We start from the raw sequence: 19,832 nt of genomic DNA, 5'->3' as shown, positions 1-19,832 counted from the left end.
TCCCCAGCCGTTGATGGCCACAGTGCAGGACAGCAAGCATCTAGACCCAGAAGACAAGCTATCTGCACACACCTCCCTGGCCCTGTGTGACACTCAAGGCAGAGCTCCTCTGGGCATGTGTGCGTATGATCAGGACAGATTTTCCCCTGGTTTTAACAATGCCGTACACACTAGATCCTCATCTATAAATATAAACTGACAACCAAGAATCAATAAACATTTGAGGAAAATAAAGGCAAGAAAAAGAGGCACGCACTCGACAAACAGAAGACCCAACCCCTGGGAAACAGAAACGATATAGGAAACAAATGAAAGGCTCCACATCTGTTGTAACAGAAGTCGCTATCCCGAAGAAGAAATAGTGCTGAGAAATGGAGTTAGATTATTGCTGAAGTACACCCTTCTACAGACGGGCTAAAGAGGTGGGAGAGGAATGGGACTGGCCACAGGGTCGCGTGCTTTCAGAACCTGGGCAAGGGAGAGAGGACGGATGGACAAAGAGTGGCCGTTTCCTCCCCACGCCTCTGGAACTGTGCCTGCCAAGGGATGAGGCCAGTATCTCCCCTGTTCCCTAATCCTCCCAAATGTGCCCTTAACCCGATTCTAATCCGTATGGGCCAGAGAGTAAAATGTAGACTTAGAGTAAGGAAGAAGTTATGTCCAGAAAGAACTGCTTTCTTTGAGACAGGTATCATTAAAAAAATAAATAAATCAAAGTCTGCGGGAAATTGATGGCCCTGGATGAGAGCGCTAGACCAAGGAGGCCAGACACAGCTTTGGACGGGGCCTAACTAACGCTGTCTGCGCAGCTCAGGCGGCAGCTGAGGCTCGCCCAGGGGCTGCCGTCCAGAGCCAAGCAGCCCTGTCCTCATGTAGGATGCAGGGGCTGGACTGGCACTGCCAGGGCACCCGTGTCCTCGAGCAACCCGCCCCTGCTGTGAGGAACCCACCACCGAGGGAAGTGCTGGGGTCTTTACAAGGCACGAGCACCCTCTGTGTGGTGGGGATGAGGTGGGAGAAACTGCAGACTAAACACCAGGACAGGACGGCACGAGGCCAGGTGGGCAAGCACAGGCCGTGGCTAAGTACCAGGGCGAAGGGCAGTGGGGGGTGCTGGGGGCCCACAATGTACTAAAACTGAGAGAAGACAGTAAAAAGTAACAAACATACACCCTCCTTGAAGAACTTTCAAAAAACATTCTTCTTCTAAGCTTCTTTACTGAGCTTGAAAAGGAAATCAAATTGAAAATACAGACTAATTTGGGTAGACAACAGTTAGGAGCTTCCTCTCCCTGATGACTTGATTCCCAAATAAAGAAAAACTGGGCGCCAGCTGGGGTCTAGTTACCAGGCAAATGCCCGTGGCCAGCGTGTGGCGGGTATTACCTCTTTGACGTTCTGCAAGGTTTCGGGTGTGATCGTGAAGTCCACGGGACTCGGAGTCAACTTCCCCTTCTGAGGCTACAACGAGAGGTAAAACCTAAGTTAGCAGGGTTCGGCCAAGAGTTCTGCAGGCCAGTTTCTTCCCCTTTTAAAAAAACGAGTGGCAGCACAGTGAACCAGGAAGGACTCGGTCCTAAGAGGCAGGGTACTTGGGTTCCCAACACAGTTCTGCCAGAAAACAACACTGTGCTCTTTGTCAAATTTCTCCATCCCCCTGGGCCTCAGGTTCCTCATCTATAAAATGTGGGGACAGACATCTGAAACTCCAAGGTGCCTTACAGGTTCAGAATTTTAAAATTAGATCTAAGAAACAGAGTAGTTTCTGGGAGGCATTTATTTTAAACCTCTCTTAGAATAAGAGCTAACACTGGAGTGTCTGTTACGTGCCACTGAATCGGCACCATGACCCTCAGAGGTGCTGCTTGCACCTCACAGACGGTCCCACTTCACAGATAAGGGAGGTGAGGCACAGAGAGCTCAGCGACTTGCAGAGCTGAGCGTCAGGCCCAGGTAGTCTGGCCAGTGCCGTCCATGCTGAGCTACGCAGCTGTCTACCTGGAAGAATCGCACGTACAAAATAATGAATTGTAAATGTTACCCTAACATCATTAACAATGATCATCTCTGTATTATATAATTCCAGAATCCATCAATACAGACAAGCTTCATTAGAGCCTGCCTGGCCATCCTTTTACTCAGGGGCTGAGATCCAAAGGGCCATAGCCACTATAACACCCAGGGAGCCAGGTGGAGGACGGGCCTTGACCAGTGTGCTACAGGTGTGGTGTCTCTCTGGACCCATGACACCACCTGGCGGACTCTGGGCCGGGGGGGATGGTACACAGGCGGATGCCCAGACTGCTTGCTGTCTCTGACCCAGGAAACAGCAGGAGGCTAAGTGATTAGCTTGTAACTAGTGAAAAACCCCAGACCCCACAGGACAATCCCATTATTCAGCACCAGAGCCCCCAAGTGAAGCTTACAGCAGAGTGAACGATAAATTCACAGGTCTTTGTCAAGTCCTTGGCCAACAGGGACCGCCTCATGTCACAGCGCAATGTATACTAGAAGGAATAGTTGGAGAAGAAAGGGTCATTTGAGCGGGATTTGCTTTCATCTTGGCATTATATTCACAGAGACAAGTCAGTCAACATATTTTAGGGAAACTTTAATGTATGAAATTAGTATACGTAATAGGGAATTGCAATATTATCTTGTTTCTGCTAAAGATAAGATGGTTTGCTTGCTTTGTGATCCTGCAATATCAACATTAAAGAAATTCAATGCTTATAAGTTTTATAACAGTCATAAAGACCACAAATATTTTAGATTAGAACAACATTAAAGAAATTCAATGCTCATCAGCTTTATAACAGTCATAAAGACCACAAATATTTTAGATTAGAGGGAGAGGCATGAAAGGTTGTATTGCAGAAATTAAAAAATGAAAAGCAAAAGCAAAGACAATTCTTTCAAGCAGCAATAAGACCCAGAAATAATGCCACTGAAGCAATTTATAAAGTAGCTTTATAAATTTATATATTATATATAAATTATATATATATTATATAATTATAAAATATATAAATTATATATAAATTTATATATTCGGGAAAAAAAGGGAAGCCATTCAGTGAGGTAGAATTTGTGAAAGAATGTATTGTCAAAGTTGTAGGATGCTTAGACCCTGATAACGTTTCAAAGTAAGAACAACTAACTGCCTCTTTCAAGGAGAACCGTAACTGATTGGCAGCATGAATTGGCCTTCAACTTAATAGAACAACTTCATGCAATACTTCAAAAGGAAAATGTATATTATTCAATCGCTTTGGATGAATCAACTAACACTACTGACTCGGCACAGGTTTTATACTTCATCCGGGTCATAACAGAAGATTTTCGTTGCTATAAAGAGTTACTCACTTTGGGCACTCCTGCAAACAGAACACAGGGAACAGACATCTTCAACAACTTTCAAGATAAATGTCATGAAGTTGGACTGAATTTGGTAAATTTAGTGAGTGTATGTACAGATGGCACACCTTCCATGACAGGAAAACATGAAGGGTTTATTGCACAGATTTAAAAAAAGTATTAACAGATCCATATGCTCTCATTTCTTTTCATTGTATCTTGCATCAGCAAAATCTCTGTGCTAACACTACTATTTTAAGGGATACTTTGCAACAAGTTATAAGTATTGTTAACTATATTAGTTTCATAACATGCTGAAGTTGAAAGATGAGGAATTCAGTGTGGATTTTCCCTATCATTCTAAAGTGTGTTGGCTATCATAGGGACGACTGTTAGCCAAAATTTTATTTCTGCAAGAACAGATAGTTAAATTTTATGAAGAATAGAATTAGCAATGTGAATTACTGAAAGAAGATTTCTATAGGAATGCAGCATTTCTGTGTGATATTATGTCAAATCAAAATGACTTGAATATTTCTTTGCAAGGTAAAACTAAGTTTATATAGGATATGTGGCCCAAAAATCCAAGCATTTTGAAAAAAGCTATCTTTTTTCAAAACACTTTTTCTTCAAAAAGAAATTCTGGATGAACATTTTCCCTCGTTCTGGCTTGCCTGGTCTCTCTGATTCTTTTCCCAGTGGGGACTTCCCCTTCCTCATTTTCAGTCTCAGTTGGGATGGGCTGACCACCCCCTCACACACCCACCCGGGTGCAAAAGTGGGCAGAAAGCCAGAACAGCCTTGGCAACTACGAGAAAGAATTCCCTTTCTGCTGGGGTTGCCAACCCAGTAGACTGTAAACCTGCAGCAGCTTGCTGGCAGCGGCTTTGCCACGGCCAGGGAAGAGGCTGCCTGAGAACGAAGCCTGCACAGAAGCAAGCTGAGCTGAGACATGACTGGAGCCCTGGCATCCAACCTGGCCTCGCTGTTCCTCCGCAATTGCTAGTTCTATGATCCAATATCCCTTTTTGGCTAAGTCAATTTGAGCTGGATTTCTATAACTTGTGAATGAAAGGATGTGAATTACAGGCATCAACTTTTGGCCACTATTTGCTAAGTGTGAAAGCAATAATTAGTAATATAAGGCAGCTCGTAACAAGTCAGGGAGGGGAGGAGGGTGGAGCAAGGAGGAAAACATGTTATAAGGACGATGTTAAGCTTGAACTACCTCAATTAATTCTAAGAATACTCTTATAAGAATTGTTGGGCTAATATAAGGATAGTCACCATTAATTCCAACAAACATTCACTTAGCACATTCCATGTGCCAGGCACACTGTGCCCAGCACTTTACACAATTTCCTCATTAATCCCCGAGGAGAGAGGTCAGGGAGGCTGCTCCGGGTCACAGAGGTGGGATTTGAATTTACACCTGTCTGTTGCCAAAACTCATGCCCTGAATCCTTACAAAACTCCAAGGCAGAGCTGTAATTCAAGCCCAGATCTGTCTGCTGCAAAGTCCTGGATCTATTCAGTTTATCATGATCTTGCCCAAGTACTAAGGAGTGATCCAGGCCGTATGACCAACAGGAGGTCAGAGGGGGCCAGGAGGATGTCAGACTTGAGCAGGGCGTCTAAAGGAGGTGCAAGATTTGATCTTTTTCGACTGTCAATGAACGGAAAATGAACAGGAATAAAGGAAGACACCTGTCAACAGATTTAAAGCCGACTCCTATAAAAGGTATTTTTAACTGTGAACAAGGATGACTACAATCTCTATAAATTAATTCTGAACACGAAATTTCAGCAGACATATTTTGTATTATATTTTGTGCTATATTTTGTGTTATAGTATAAAATCTTGCTTGCATGACCACAAGAGTAGAACAAACATAATAAAACTTGTCTATAATCTAAATAATTTTTAAAAGAAAAATTAGCTGTACAAAGGACAACTGCAAAAGAATGACAGATTCTTATATGCAATATCTAATAACAAAGATGAAGAATGAATTCAATGTGACTGAGAAGAATAAGCAAAAAACCATGAAATCTTGCTCTAAGAAATAACAAGTAAACCAAACCTCTCTGCAAGTTATGAATTTAATACTGGCTATATTTCATTTCTGTTATTTTTCAACTTTTTTTAAGAGAGGGGGTCTTGCCAAGTTCCTAGGCTGGTCTCTAACTCCTGGGGTCACATGATCCTCCCGCTTCAGCCTCCAGTAGCTGGGACTACAGGCGTGCATCACTGTGCCCGCCATGGCTATATTTTAAATCCTTTATTCTGTCTTATGATTTTTACCATTTTTACATTATGTTACAACACAATTCAAATTATAAATGAAAAATTTCTTTGCATCTATGTAATTTAAGAAAGATAGGCCGGGCGCGGTGGCTCACGCCTGTAATCCTAGCACTCTGGGAGGCCGAGGCGGGTGGATCACTCGAGGTCAGGAGTTCGAGACCAGCCTAAGCAAGAGTGAGACCCCGTCTCTACTAAAAATAGAAAGAAATTATATGGACAACTAAAATATATATATACAAAAAATTAGCCGGGCATGGTGGCACATGTCTGTAGTCCCAGCCACTCGGGAGGCTGAGGCAATAGGATCGCTTAAGCCCAGGAGTTTGAGGTTGCTGTGAGCTAGGCTGACACCACGGCACTCACTCTAGCCCGGGCAACAGAGTGAGACTCTGTCTCAAAAAAAAAAAAAAGAAAGATATTAGGGTGTAATAACAAAACTTTCTATCCAAAGTAATGTACCTACGGTAATCTTCACAATAAGTGTATGGGTGTCAAGAAGGGCTGATGGCCTGTGGACTCCCATGCCAAGATTGGCCTGTGTGACCACAGGAGTCATTGTCCTGTCTCGGGGGCACTTGCTTTCCTGGAAAACAAGGAAGCTAGAAAAAGACCTGTCAAGTAATGGCATGAATGAATGAATGTACAAGTGGGTGAAAACATACCAAAAAACTATAATCCTAATTTCTTAAGAGGTACATTTTCTTAAAAGAAGTGATGACAAATTTCAATATGAATGGGAAATTAGATGATATTTGAGAATTTTTGTTAATTTTGATAGGTGTGAAATGTTAATTGTGATTATGTAGGAGAATGTCCCTATTTTGGGGGAGATGGATGTTGATGTATTTTGAGATGAAGTACCAAGATTCTGTAACAACTTTAAGATGATTCAGAAAAAGTAAATACAGATTAACAAAGATAACAAAATATTAATATACGTTAAATGGCAATAAGTATAAGAGTGATAAGCTCATAGAAAGCAAAGGTTAAACTAAGAGAAGTCTCTTCACTTTTAGAAATTTATAAGGTATTTGCAAAGGTATAGAATTCCAAGTTGCAGCATTCTGAGGCAAACCCCCAAGTAGGGACGGCTGTTCACTTCACTGAAGAATTTACCACCTGTTAACTCTCCGACTGCATTTTCAGTAGTCTCCGATTTACACACAGCTCTGCAGGAACACGAGCACACAAGTTTCATGTGTGTATCTGTGCATTTTTCTTGGCAACATTTAGAAAAGGCCAGGATTTCCAATTTGATTTTAAACAAATTAATCTTCTTTTAATAAATTATGATAAATATAGGAGAAAGTAACAGGCATGATCAGTGAAAACCTGATCTTGTTCCATTCAGTTTCTAAGGAACATATCCTTATATTTTAAAATAAATAGTATTAAAGAACTACTGTGTGGATAATGCAAGCTGATGCTGATTCTGGATAGATAATACAAATAATTATCAAAATAAAACCTTCCAGATGTCCATCATTACTCTTACTTCCTAGAACTGCCCAAGGCCTTTGGTATATCTGTATCTATATATATATATATTGCCTGACATAGGCATGCTAATCATAAAGGACTAGAAACATGTTTTTTCTTCACAGAAAGATATTTATTGCAATAGAGTACATCATACTACATGTGCTTCTTCTTGACAGATTTCTTAAGCAATTCATAAAACCCACACAACAGACAAAGTTTTGGTGCAACCCTCACAGGTGTTTGGAAGATTTTTATTTTAAAGATGCTATTATTTTAAGCAGGGGAATGGTATCTATTATACCAAGACCAAATTATCAACTAAAACTTAATTCATAAATCAAAAATATTCCTAACTTTCATCCCTCTTGCACATAAGACTGAATAGTTTTGTCTCATATCGCAAGGAACTGCCACAGGGCTATCACAAAAGTATCTTTCTTTCTGCTGAATAAAGGAAAGGCTTTTTCTCCTGCCCTGAGTCATGACTCCACGCTGCTCCTGAGACAACAATAGCAGCTGTGAAAGGCATCCTTAACTAGCAGAGGTAGACAGGAAGTCATAAATTCACTTCCCCTCATTGACAAGGTTTGTTCAATAAAGAATACAAGCCTGTGTTAAAGTAGTAGCCTTTGGGTATTAAACAAAGAGATATTTATAAGTACAAAATAGACAAATTAATGCTGGTGCCAGAAAGAAGTTAGGGCATATCTGCTACCAAACAATAAAAGCACCCTTTACAGTGTCAATGTGGTCTGAAAAGAACCAGAAAGAAACAAAGGAAAAAGAGGTTATATCATAGTATGGGTCCTTCAGGGTTCCTATAAAAAATAATGGTCATATATAAAATTAGTATTTTGCAGGGCAAAATGAGAAATCAACATAGAATATTCAAGAGAGGTCTCAGCAATAAATACAGTATTAAATTCTTGGGTCCATCTATTAACTTTCAGTGAAAGAAAGACCGCGCTATTTTACAGAAGAAAAATTATGAAGTCAATGGCAGGGGATTAGGAAACTCTCACCTGAATGTTGACAAACACGCCGTGGTAAGTCTCATACAGAACTTTGTTACCCTTCACGTGCAGGGGAAATTCGAAAGGAACTTCTGTTTTGCCACTGGGAAATTTCCCTGGCTTTACCATTTCTATGGTGCTGTTGATAATCTGGATAGGCTGTAAACAAAAGCCAACTCGGTCCATCAAGCATGTACTTGTAGACACCCTTTCACGTTACGGTGCAATCAATAATCCCCGTGCAGACGCAACACCCTGAGCCCCTGGATGCTCCACCCTGGTTTCTCGGGCAGCACAGTGCGGGGTCTAGATTTGAACAGCGAGTCGGCTCCATTTTAAAAGTCTCTGGCACAATAATAGTTTGTTTACAACATTAGACACTTAGGTGCTTCGTATGTAGCAGTAGGAACTGAACTGATATATCCCTCTCTCCTCCCCAAGTATCTCATTTAACCATCCTAACAGCCCTTCTCTCCAGAATGAAGAAACAGACACAGCACAGTGAGGCTGCCTGGCTAGCAGGGCTAGCCTGTGAACTCAGGTGTCGTCCTCACCTGGCCCCGGGCTCTTCTCGACAGCGTGCCACCTCTGCTCCCGACAGCCCACCAGCCTCCTCCGGGCCTTCCCAGTGCGGCCACACAGGGACAGCAGCAGGCCTTTCCCTCAGCCCTGGGGGCCTGCACAGACCTCCTCAGCTGGGCCTCCAGGGAGGAAACGGGGACTAACATTTGGAACCTGTCTGAAAGGTAGGTTTTAGTGCTTTTTAAGTTTTGGTCTAGTGTCACTCTGGGAAAATCCACAACTTATGAAGTGAATCTCTAAATACTAATGGATTAAAATAAAATTGTGAGAAAACGTGTGTCCCAAATCTGAACACTGCTAACATACCCTTCTTCACACTTAACTTTCTCCCTCTCAAAACTTAAAGAGTTAATATGTCCTTCAGGAAAAGAAAACTGTAAGTATAGAAAAAAAGTCACTCTAGAACACAAACCTTTACTCTAAATTAGAGCAAGAAAACAGTTTCCTGCTCTATCTGCATCTTAGCTTAATGTCAAATCCAACAGTAGCAATATGCATAGCTAATAAAAAATCAGTTCTGATTTGGGAAGGCAAGTACCGTAAGCCACGGGCACAACTTCTCAGAAAAGAGCTTTGATCTTTTTAATGGCTAAAATTAATACACTTACAGTTCTAATCCTATTTATCAAATAGGAATAAATACAAGCAGACTTTTAATAGCAGGATATATGTAGAAACAAAATATCTGCATTTTTTCAGACTGATTTGTAAGTATTAAATGTCTGACTATCACCGGCCCTTGCAAGACAACAATGGATAACAATACAGACAGACAGCATTCACCTACCACCGGGAATGGGGGGCAAAGACAAACAAGTAAAAACCACCACAAACATTTGCACGTTGAAATAAAAATGTGCAATCTAAGCATTCTTACCTTAACAGAATTATAAAAAGCTTCAAACACGCCCACACTTTTGGCGCTGAGCTGGAGGTTTACAGTTCCTTCCATTGTCAAAGACACCCCTTGGTGCTGGATGGAATCCTTACTAGATATGACCACCACGCCAGAGAGTATTTCCTGGAAGAGAAAGACAGCCACCAATCCAATTAGCACATCTCTTTCATTCACCTCATTTATCAGCAAAAGTAAATCTCCTTAACAATCAATCCGTTCAAAGATCCAGACATCTACAGAAAGGCTTGGATGCCCAGGATGGAGAAAGCCCAGTGCCCACTGGTATTGACAAGGCAAGCTAGACACACTGACAGGGAGCACCGAGGTGCCGGCCGAGGAATCTCGTCCCATTGCTGCCTTCCAGACACATCTTCATTCCTGGCTGGGAGGATCCCAACAGATGTCTGAGTTCAAAGGCACACAGAGAAGGGCCCAGGGCAAATGGCAGGCTCACAGTGATATTATGCATGGGCATGTACAGTGATCCCTTCAGAAGGAACACAGAAGAAATACAAGAAAAGGAATACAAGAAAAGAAAACCCTGGTGTCCTTTCTGCCCAGAACCTCACTGCAGGCGAGACGAGGTTATCAACACGGTGCACGAGGGCAGCACAGAAGGACCGTCCTCGTCCCTCGTGTTCCGGTTCACTCCGGGAGACACTCGAGCCTCGACTCCCCTGGTTCATAAATCACTGGAGAGGGACTTTGCAACACATCGTCTATTCATTTATCTGGAGATAATTACTGAGCAATAGCACATGCACATTAACTACTTGCTTTATTGGATGGCAGTTTCTTCCTGTTGCCATAGAACTTGATAGTCTCAATTTGTCACAGGCATGTGAGTGGAAGAGGAAGTTGAGGAGACTAAATAGCATCAACCAGAGCAGAAAGAGAATCCACAATAAACACGAAAGAATGTGTTTCTGAAATGACCTTCAAAACGTAGCCCAACCGCTGTCAAAGGGTAGGTAATATGATGGCAGAAAACTGTTGGCAACAAAACCAAAGAAGAAAAACAAAAATTGGCCAGCAGATCAAACTGTCAAAACACATCTCTTCTACTGGTGTTTAAATATGCTTACCTTCAATTTCCTCTAGTCATCCAGTGAAAAATTTTTATCGAGTTCTTATGTTATATGGAATTTTGGGAGCAGGGAATATTCTGTGTCTCTTAAATGTGCTAAGCATTTTGTTTTTGGTTCCCACTCCCCATCCCAAGGCCCTGAAGACTAATTAAAAAAAAAAAAAAAACACGATCATCTCCATTTTAAGCAGAATTCAAGGAGAACTCATTTTGTTTCTAAGAACACAAAAAGCCCATAAGCAAATTTAAGTGAAAATGCCTCTGCAATAATTTAACTTCTAAATTTAATTAACAGTATTATTATTTTTTTTTTTTGAGGCAAGGTCACCCAGGGTGGAGTGCAGTGGAGCGATCATAGCTCACTGCAGCCTCGAACATCTGGACTCACGTGCTCCTCCTCCCTCAGCCTCCCAAAGTACTGGGCTCACAGGTGTGAGCCACCACACCTGGCCAATTAACAGGAATTCTACTAATTTTTGTACAACTCAAATCCAATAGAAACTTAATCTTGAAAAGTTTAAATTCACTAGCATATTTTTTTTTTTTTTTTGAGACAGAGTCTCACTTTGTTGCCCAGGCTAGAGTGAGTGCCGTGGCGTCAGCTTAGCTAACAGCAACCTCAGACTCCTCGGCTTAAGCAATCCTATTGCCTCAGCCTCCCGAGTAGCTGGGACTACAGGCATGCGCCACTATGCCCGGCTAATTTTTCTATATAGATTTTTAGTCATCCATATAATTTCTTTCTATTTTTAGTAGAGACGGGGGTCTCGCTCTTGCTCAGGCTGGTCTCAAACTCCTAACCTCGAGCGATCCACCCGCCTCGGCCTCCCAAAGTGCTAGGATTACAGGTGTGAGCCACCGCGCCCGGCCTCACTAGCATATTTTTAAAAATTTACTTGACTAGTATGTCCCACAAATGTATGAGATAAAATAGTTTTGTGAACTTTATCATATAATAGCACTTGAGGATAGTTCTGTTCCTATGCAATCATAACATTGTCAGTTAATATCATGGGAACAGATCTCTGGGTTGACCAGTGATTGGCATATTATAACTATGACGCCAGTAGAGCCTTTTTCTGCCTTAATCTCTGTGGCATAAGAAGGAAAAAGCCTGGAAGGAAGCAGAGTAAATATTTTATGACTCAAGGGATTCTTCGGTCATTCTTTAAGGAAGAAACAATACAGTAGAGAAAATACAAAATGAATGAAATATTTTTAGGCAAATTAAGCATTCTTATTATTTATAGGTTTATTCAATTCCTACCAACAAAAGAAGGATACAAAAATCAACCCAAGTGTAGCCCAACACTTCAGAAACAGAAGATGGTTCAACAAAAAGTTAAGACCCACAGGAGTGAGAAAGACAATTCTTTTTTTTTTTTTTTTTATTTCATCTTATTGTTATGGGGGATACAGAATTGCAGGTTACATACGTTGCCCATGTACCACCTGAGAAAGACAATTCTTGATTAACCTCTGGCAAAGGAGGCAAGAGGAACTTGAATAACTGAAATTAAGGAAAACTCAAGACCTCACCAAGAACTCCGCCCTCAGACTTTTGTCTAGACTTTCAACAAGAAGAAAATAAGATTTATGGTTCTGATCATCTAACATAAAAAGCAGGGGCCTTTCCCTGGGGGCCATGACGCCACAGGGGGGCCCTGCCTAGACTTTAGGATGACAACAAACCCACAAACGATACATGGAAATTACGTGCACATGTGCTACTGTTTAGGGAGAAGAGCCACGGCTTTTGTCACATCAAGGGGACCCTTGACTTGAGAAAGGTTTTATCATCGGCAACACAGATGAGGGTGAGACGCAGGCCCCACGTTGTACGTGTGTATAAGACACACAGGTGACGGGGCCCAGGGCCATAGACTACACATCGCCCTTTACAGGGACTTGCAACTGTGGTCTTTGTCACAGAAGGCAGCACAGATGCCGGGGATCCACCAGCATTACGAAAAACTGACCTCTCTGTGAGGGGATGCACCCTAGAGAACCACACCACCCAGAGCCTGCGGGCAAGTCCGGCCTCGGCCTGGAGGAGCTGAGTCCAGGGAAAGGCCGGAGCAGCCGGTCCCCACCACGGCCCACAGAGCCGCCCGGAACAAAGCTCTCGGTGGGCAGCCGGTCACCTCTGGTCCGCTCGGTCTCGCTGGCTCTCACAGCAGAAACCACTCCCACATTTGTCCAAAGCGGGGTAAAAGAGACTACATTTTCTAACTTTGTCTTCTCGAAACGTAAAAGGTCACTACCAAATTACACAACTTTCTTTGTTTCCTTTTTGTTCTCTGGAATAAAAAAAACAAAACCATAGTCGGGTTTTGAAGGTGGTAGCGTCAAGTCAGCGCTCTGCCTTGGCTTCCTGGAAATCACCCAAAACAACAAGAAACAAAACCACAAACTATTTTCAGTGAAGCCAGGAGACAGTTAAATACCATGAAATAGGTGGAAGAGCTGATAAGAGTGAAGACCAAGCGGGGGGCACGCAGCGAGAAGCCGAGACCAGGCCCCTCGCGGTGGAACGCAGGAAGAGCCAGCGAAGGTGCTTCTGGAAAGTGGGGGCGCCCCTGGGAGCGGCTGAGGCACACCCAAGGAGGACTCCCGTACAGAGGCACATGCTGGAAGGGGTCGTCTCTGTGGCAGTGGGGGCCACAAGCCCCTGTGCACGGTGCAAACCTCCCCCAGCCGCTTATCTCATGGGCTCAAGAGAATGAAAGATAAAAGAAACTCATGCATAAAACCTCAGGCTTTTAGAACACTCCCAGCCACCCTGGCCTAGGAATAAACCCATCTCCTGCAGGAAGGAGACATTAAAAAGAACCAGCAGAGGAGCACAGGACATATAATGGATTAAGGAAATGAGAGGGAGGAAGTGGGGGAAGGGGAGAGAAGAGGAGTAGGAGAGGAGGGAGGAGAGAAATCCAAGTGGTAGATGATGACAGATCATCATATCACCGTTCCACTTAACAGAACTCTAAGCAGCTCCCCATCTCAGCTGGCGTAAAAGCCAAAGTCAGTGTGATGGCCCATCAAGGGGGACCTGCCACTCCTCCTTGCCTGTCCGACCTCACACAGTCCCTCCTGCTAGTCCTTTACCACGGTCCTTTACCACGCCGCACAGTCCAGCCTCAGCCACACGCACAGTCCAGCCTCAGCCACACGCACAGTCCAGCCTCAGCCACACGCACACGCTCTTCCCTCCCCCTGGTGCCCTTCCTCGCACAGCTGCATGGCTCGCTCCCTCATCTCCATCAAGTCACTGCTCAAATGACAACATCTGAGTGAGGCCTGCCCTGATCCCCCACCCAAACACTCCGGTATCCTCTGATCTGGTTTGGATGTTTGTCCCTCCACATCGCATGTTGAAATTTGATCCCCAGGGTTGAAAGTGGGGCCTGGTGGCAAGTGTTGGGGTCAGGAGGGCGGATCCCTCATGAGTGGCTTGGTGCCCTCCCTGGGATAACCAGTAAGTTCTCATGAGTGAGTTCTCACCTTATTAGTTTATGCGAGAGCTGGTTGTTTACAAGAGCCTGGCACCACCTCCCCACTCTTCTTGCTACTTCTCTTGCCATGTGACACGCCTGCCCTCACTCCCTTCTGCCTTGATGGGCAGCTCCCTGAGGCCCTCACCAGAAGCAGACGCTGGCTGCTTGCACAGTCCACAGAACTGTGAGCCAAATTAACCTCTTTTCTTTATAAATTACCCAGTCTCAGGCATTTCTTCATAGCAATGCAAACGGACTAACACATCCCCCCTCCCCAGCTCTGCTCTGTAGCACTTATCACCTTCTACAGTCCTACACATGTATTACTATTTCCCTATTTTATTTGTCTGTCTCCCACCCTGGAACATAAACTCCACGAGGGTAGAGTGATCAGCAAGAGTAGGCACTCAGTGAATGTTTACTGAATGAATAAATGACCATTCACCAGAAAAAGCAGTACCATCAAGCAGGTGAAAATTGTGAACATGCATTTCATTATGAATTTTTAAGATGTAATAAAGCAGTTGCTTCTATAAAGGATGAGTACAACCAGCCTGAGCAATATGGTGAGATCCCATTTCTAAAAAAAAAAAAAAAGAAAGAAAAAAAAAAAAAGAAAAGAAAAGAAAAGAAAAGAAAAGAAAAAAGAGGGCCGGGCGCGGTGGCTCACGCCTGTAATCCTAGCACTCTGGGAGGCTGAGGCGGGTGGATCGCTCGAGGTCAGGAGTTCGAGACCAGCCTGAGCAAGAGTGAGACCTCGTCTCTACTAAAAATAGAAAGAAATTATCTGGCCAACTAAAAATATATATAGAAAAAATTAGCTGGGCGTGGTGGCGCATGCCTGTAGTCCCAGCTACTCGGGAGGCTGAGGCAGGAGGATCGCTTAAGTCCAGGAGTTTGAGGTTGCTGTGAGCTAGGCTGACGCCACGGCACTCACTCTAGCCCGGGCAACAGAGTGAGACTCTGTCTCAAAAAAAAAAAAAAAGAAAGAAAAGAAAAAAGAAAAGAAAAATTAGCCAAGCATGGTGGTATGCACCTGTAGTCCCAGCTACTCAGGAGGCTGAGGCGGGAGGATCACTTGAGCATAGGAGTATGAGGCTGCAGTGAGCTATGATGATGCCACTGCACTCTAGCCTGGGCAACAGGGCAAAAAAAGAGGATGAGCACAAAACACAAAACAGCACTATAAGAGCTCAGGGATGAAATAGTAAGGCAAAAGTAAGAAATACGAATAAAGAAAAACTTAGAAAAGAAGTGGAAAGGGAAAAATAAAACCACCACAGAAAAGCAGGTGAAATTAAAAGGAGCATAAAATACATACAGGACAGAAAAAGTGAAAATCCAAATAAATTAAATGAAAATTTAAGAAAGAATTTAAAAAAAGAATTGCAAATACAATAATAACAATGGGAGACAGGTGAAGAACATCCAACATATGCTTAATGAAGTTCCCAAATAAGAAAATTGAAATAATGGAACCGAATAAATATTTACTGAGGTAATTAAAAAATGCTGAAAGGTCCAATGAATCAGGAACAGTCAAAGAAAATAAAGACTGTAGAAAAACGATGCTAATTCAAAAAAGAAAGAACCCTTTAAGAGTCAGGGTCAATTTTAAGTCACTTACAAGAGGGGAAAAAAAACAGAATTCTCCACAGCAAAATGCCATTCAACAAAGCTAGAGAAATACAACAAAGCTGAAGGAATCAGAGTGATTCTAGAATTTTACACCTTCCTAAACGGTCATTCAATATAAACGAAACAGGTTTAAATGTGTTAAAAAGAAAAGCGGAAAACCCAACTAAAGAAACAAACAAACAAAAACCCAATGAATACCATATGAAAGTCCTTTTTGAGCAATTTACTAAATAGTAAACTATAACTAACTATCCAAGACATGGCTAGAAAAAATATGTCAAAAGAACCAACTGTGACAATTAATTCCATTTAATTATAAGAATAAGACTAAGAGATACGTGATGATTTTTTTTTTAAGAGATAGAATCTTGCTACATTGCCCAGGCTGGACTCAAACTCCTGGGCTCAAGTGATTCATGTGTCTCAGTCTCCCAAGTAGCTGAGACTACAGGCACATGTCACCATGCCCAGCTAGATGTGTGATAATTACGGTGGAAAAAAAAAAAGAATGCAAAATATTAAGTCCTGACTGCATAGAAATTATTTAATTAACATTAGTTGGGAGACTAAGGGAATAAGAATGTGGAAGTCGTATAATATATATGGTTTCCTTTTTTTGACAGCTGGGATTTAAAAATATGTTAATATCATTAAAACCATACTTTTCACAGGATGGTAGGTGTGAGCCGTATGTGGCTATTTAAACTTAAGTTTATATTAATATTTACCATTCATGTCAACCCATTTCCAGTGTTTAACAGCCACGTCATGGCCAGTATCTGTCCTGACGGACAGTGCAGATAAACAGCAGATTCACATCCCGGCATCACAGAGAGCTCTACTGCACGGTGCTGATGGCCGACTGGAAGCACTTCATGCCTGCCTCTACTAAGAAGAACCAAAATCGTATATACGCACTCACACTTCAATTACGTTATCCAAGAGAGAACATTAGAATTCAACAGAGAAGTGACAGGAAACACCAAAAGTGAGGAAGCAGATGGAAGAGAGGCAGTCTCCCTGGCCAAGATTGGCTGGGAGCCGGGAGTGACTTCCCATGTGGGGAAAGGGTGAGACTTTCAGTGGCCCACATTCCCACCAAGGAATCAGGCAATCCGGGCCACAGAAGAGCCCTCTGACCCTCCCAAACCCTGAAACTAACATAGGGAGCTGCCAGGAGACTGTGGGATGGAATTGCTCCAGGGAGGGAGCTGGTTGCTAGGTCCCACACCCTTTCTGAGACCTAAGCAGCTAGAGCAAGGGGCCATTTCCAAAGCTGGCCTCTGACAGACTGCATGCTATCCTGGGAGCCCTCCCACAGGTGGGCTGAGAAATGAGCACAGTGTGGGCTGCAGCCACCAGTGAGAGACTGGCATGCAAAGTGGGGCATGAGCTACCGCTGGGACTTGGTCACGAGCTGTGCAGGGGCTCCTGCAGCTGGGGCGGGGGCACAAGCTAGGTGCAGGCTACGGTCACCAGGGCTGGGGGGCAAGCCCTCCAGGGACTGGTCCATGAGAGGGACACACATTCCTCACCTGCTGGCCCAGGCTGTGGCCACCAAGGACGGCCCCACCATCTGCAGTGGCAGAGCCTCAGCACAGCTGCTACCGCCTATGAACCCACATGAGTGACTGAGGCAAAATTCCTAATCAATGGAGGTTTATTAAGCCAAAATTTTGAGGAGACAGCCAGGAAAAAACAGGAACTACAGACAAGCATTGTAGAAGGCCTGAGTTAATGATTGTATTTTTTTTAATTGAATCTCATGTCACTCTGAAGGTTCATTTTTAGGAGACCATGTCTCTCAGAAGAGAAAAAATTAAGTCAAGAAGAATCAACATCAAAAATTGTCAGTGATTTTGTTTTTACATACCCCTCACCGGAGCACTCTGCGTGGGGCCTGAGGATCACCCCGTCCCCCCACCTCCACCACAGCTGGTGCCTGATCTCATCACTGGAGGGTCTGAGCACAAATGCACCCAGCCCAGCTTCACATCTCCCAGCCCCCAAAACAGAGCACACAGCCTGGGGATTGCCCAGCCTATTCTATCACCTTAGGCACCTGAGCACTTCTCCCAGGACCTGAGGTTGGGCCTAAACTCCTGGCCACTACCACCTCAGCTGGCATCTACCTGCAAACGCCACCTGCAGGCCTGGAGACTGGCCCACCCAGTCCATCACAGCCACTGCCCACACCAACTCACACTGCTCAGGACCCAGAGAATTGTCCCACCACTGCTACTGCCGGGCTGGCTGCCCAGGGGCCAAAGAACCTGCCCACCTGCCCAGTCCACTGCTGACAACACTGGCATCCAAGTAAGCCACCTGGAGACTGAAGAATTGGCCCCCTAGTAACTGCCAACACAAGTGTCAGTATACACCATGCTGGGGCCAGAGATAGGCATGTTCAGTGTACCACTGCCACCACTGAGGCCTAAAGACTGGCCCACCCTGGCATCCTAGTCCTCAACACAACTTCACCTACCACAGCCTCCACTAATAACTGCATCATAACCCACCAAGGAAATCACAGATACCACTGACACTATAGCCAAAGAAATCATACAGAGGCTACACTACCGCACACATCCAGATTTAAAGCCAAAGTATCCTACCCAGCCAACATCACAGATACATCTTCATGAAAAAGTCCTCCCTTATGAAAGTAAATTCAAACATAGAAAAAAGCAACTATTATACAAGATGTGCAGTTAGTGTAAGGGCACAGGAAACATGAAAAAGCAAGGAAATATGACACCTCCAAAGGAACACAATAATTTTCCAGCAATAGATCTTAATCAAAAAGAAAATTTGAAAATCCCAGATAAAGAATTCAAAATATTGATTTTAAAGAAGCTCAGTGAGATAGAAGAGAATTCTGAAAAATAGTACAAAGAAATCAAGAAAACAGTTTAGGATATGAACAAGAAATTTACCAAAGAAACAGGTATTTTTTATAAAGAACCAAACTGAAAGAATTTTTTATAAAGAAACCAACTAAGCAATTCATTGAAATAAATGAAAAACATATTTGAAATCTTCAACAACAGACTAGATCAGGCAGAAGGGAGAACCTCAGAACTTGAAGACAGGTCTTTCAAAATAGTTCAATCAGACCAAAAAAAGAAAATGAATAAAAAGAATGAGCAAAACCTTTGTGACATTTGAGATAACATAAAGTGATAGAATATTATATATTATTGGCATCCCCAAGGGCAAAGAGACAAAGGATTAGAAAACCTATTTAATGAAATAATAGATGAAAACTTCCCAAGTCTAGCAAGAGATTTAGATATGTAGGAGGCTTAGCAATCCTCAGGCAGATCAATGCAAAAAGGTTTTCTCCAAGGCACATTCTAGTCAGATTGCCTAAAGTCAAAAATAAAGAGTGAACTGTAAACGTAGCAAGAGAAAAGTGTCTAGCCATCTATAAAGGAAACCTCATCAGACAAACAACAGATTTCTCAGCAGAAATTTTACAGGCCAGGAGAGAATGGAATGATATATTCAAAGTGCTGAAAAGAAAAAAAAAAAAGTCACAAAAGAATACTGTATCCAGCACAATTATCCCTCATAAAGGAGAAATAAAGCCCCAGACAAGGAAATGCTGAGGGAATTTGTTATCACTAGAGTGGCCCTACATGAAATGTTCAAAGGTGTCCTAAACCTGCAAGTGAAAGGACATGTACCATCATGAAAACACACGAAAGTATAAAACTCACTGGTAAAGCAATTACACAAAAGATGAAGAGAAAAGACTCAAATGGTACCACTACAGAAACCCACCAAACCACAACAACAAACAACAAGAGAATAAAAAGAAAGGAACAAAGATTACATAAAACAAGTAAATAATTAAAATATGACAGGAAAAGCCTCATAAATCAATAATAATCTTTAAATACATTAAATTCTTCATGATTCAACTATATGCTGCTTACAAGAAACTCACCTTGTAAAGACATACAGA

At 42.9% G+C, this 19,832-nt stretch overlaps 1 protein-coding gene across 2 annotated transcripts in view; it reads right to left on the bottom strand.

Moving 5' to 3' along the window:
• The window catches only part of VPS26C (VPS26 endosomal protein sorting factor C), a 49,410-nt gene that overhangs the window by 7,441 nt on the left and 22,137 nt on the right, over positions 1–19,832 (bottom strand). For both annotated transcript variants that reach the window (XM_069472294.1, XM_069472295.1), the window contains exons 2-5: positions 9,620–9,763; positions 8,170–8,319; positions 2,427–2,507; positions 1,387–1,461 (exon numbers count right to left, since the gene is read on the bottom strand). In XM_069472294.1, the coding sequence (XP_069328395.1) occupies positions 1,387–1,461; positions 2,427–2,507; positions 8,170–8,319; positions 9,620–9,763 (450 nt within the window). The remainder of the gene's footprint in view (positions 1–1,386; positions 1,462–2,426; positions 2,508–8,169; positions 8,320–9,619; positions 9,764–19,832) is intronic.

This window comes from Eulemur rufifrons, chromosome 7 (genome assembly GCF_041146395.1).
Source record: "Eulemur rufifrons isolate Redbay chromosome 7, OSU_ERuf_1, whole genome shotgun sequence".
Lineage (NCBI taxonomy): Eukaryota > Metazoa > Chordata > Mammalia > Primates > Lemuridae > Eulemur > Eulemur rufifrons.
The sequence above is the reverse complement of the archived record's forward strand: the minus strand, read 5'-3'. Positions and strand labels throughout refer to the sequence as shown.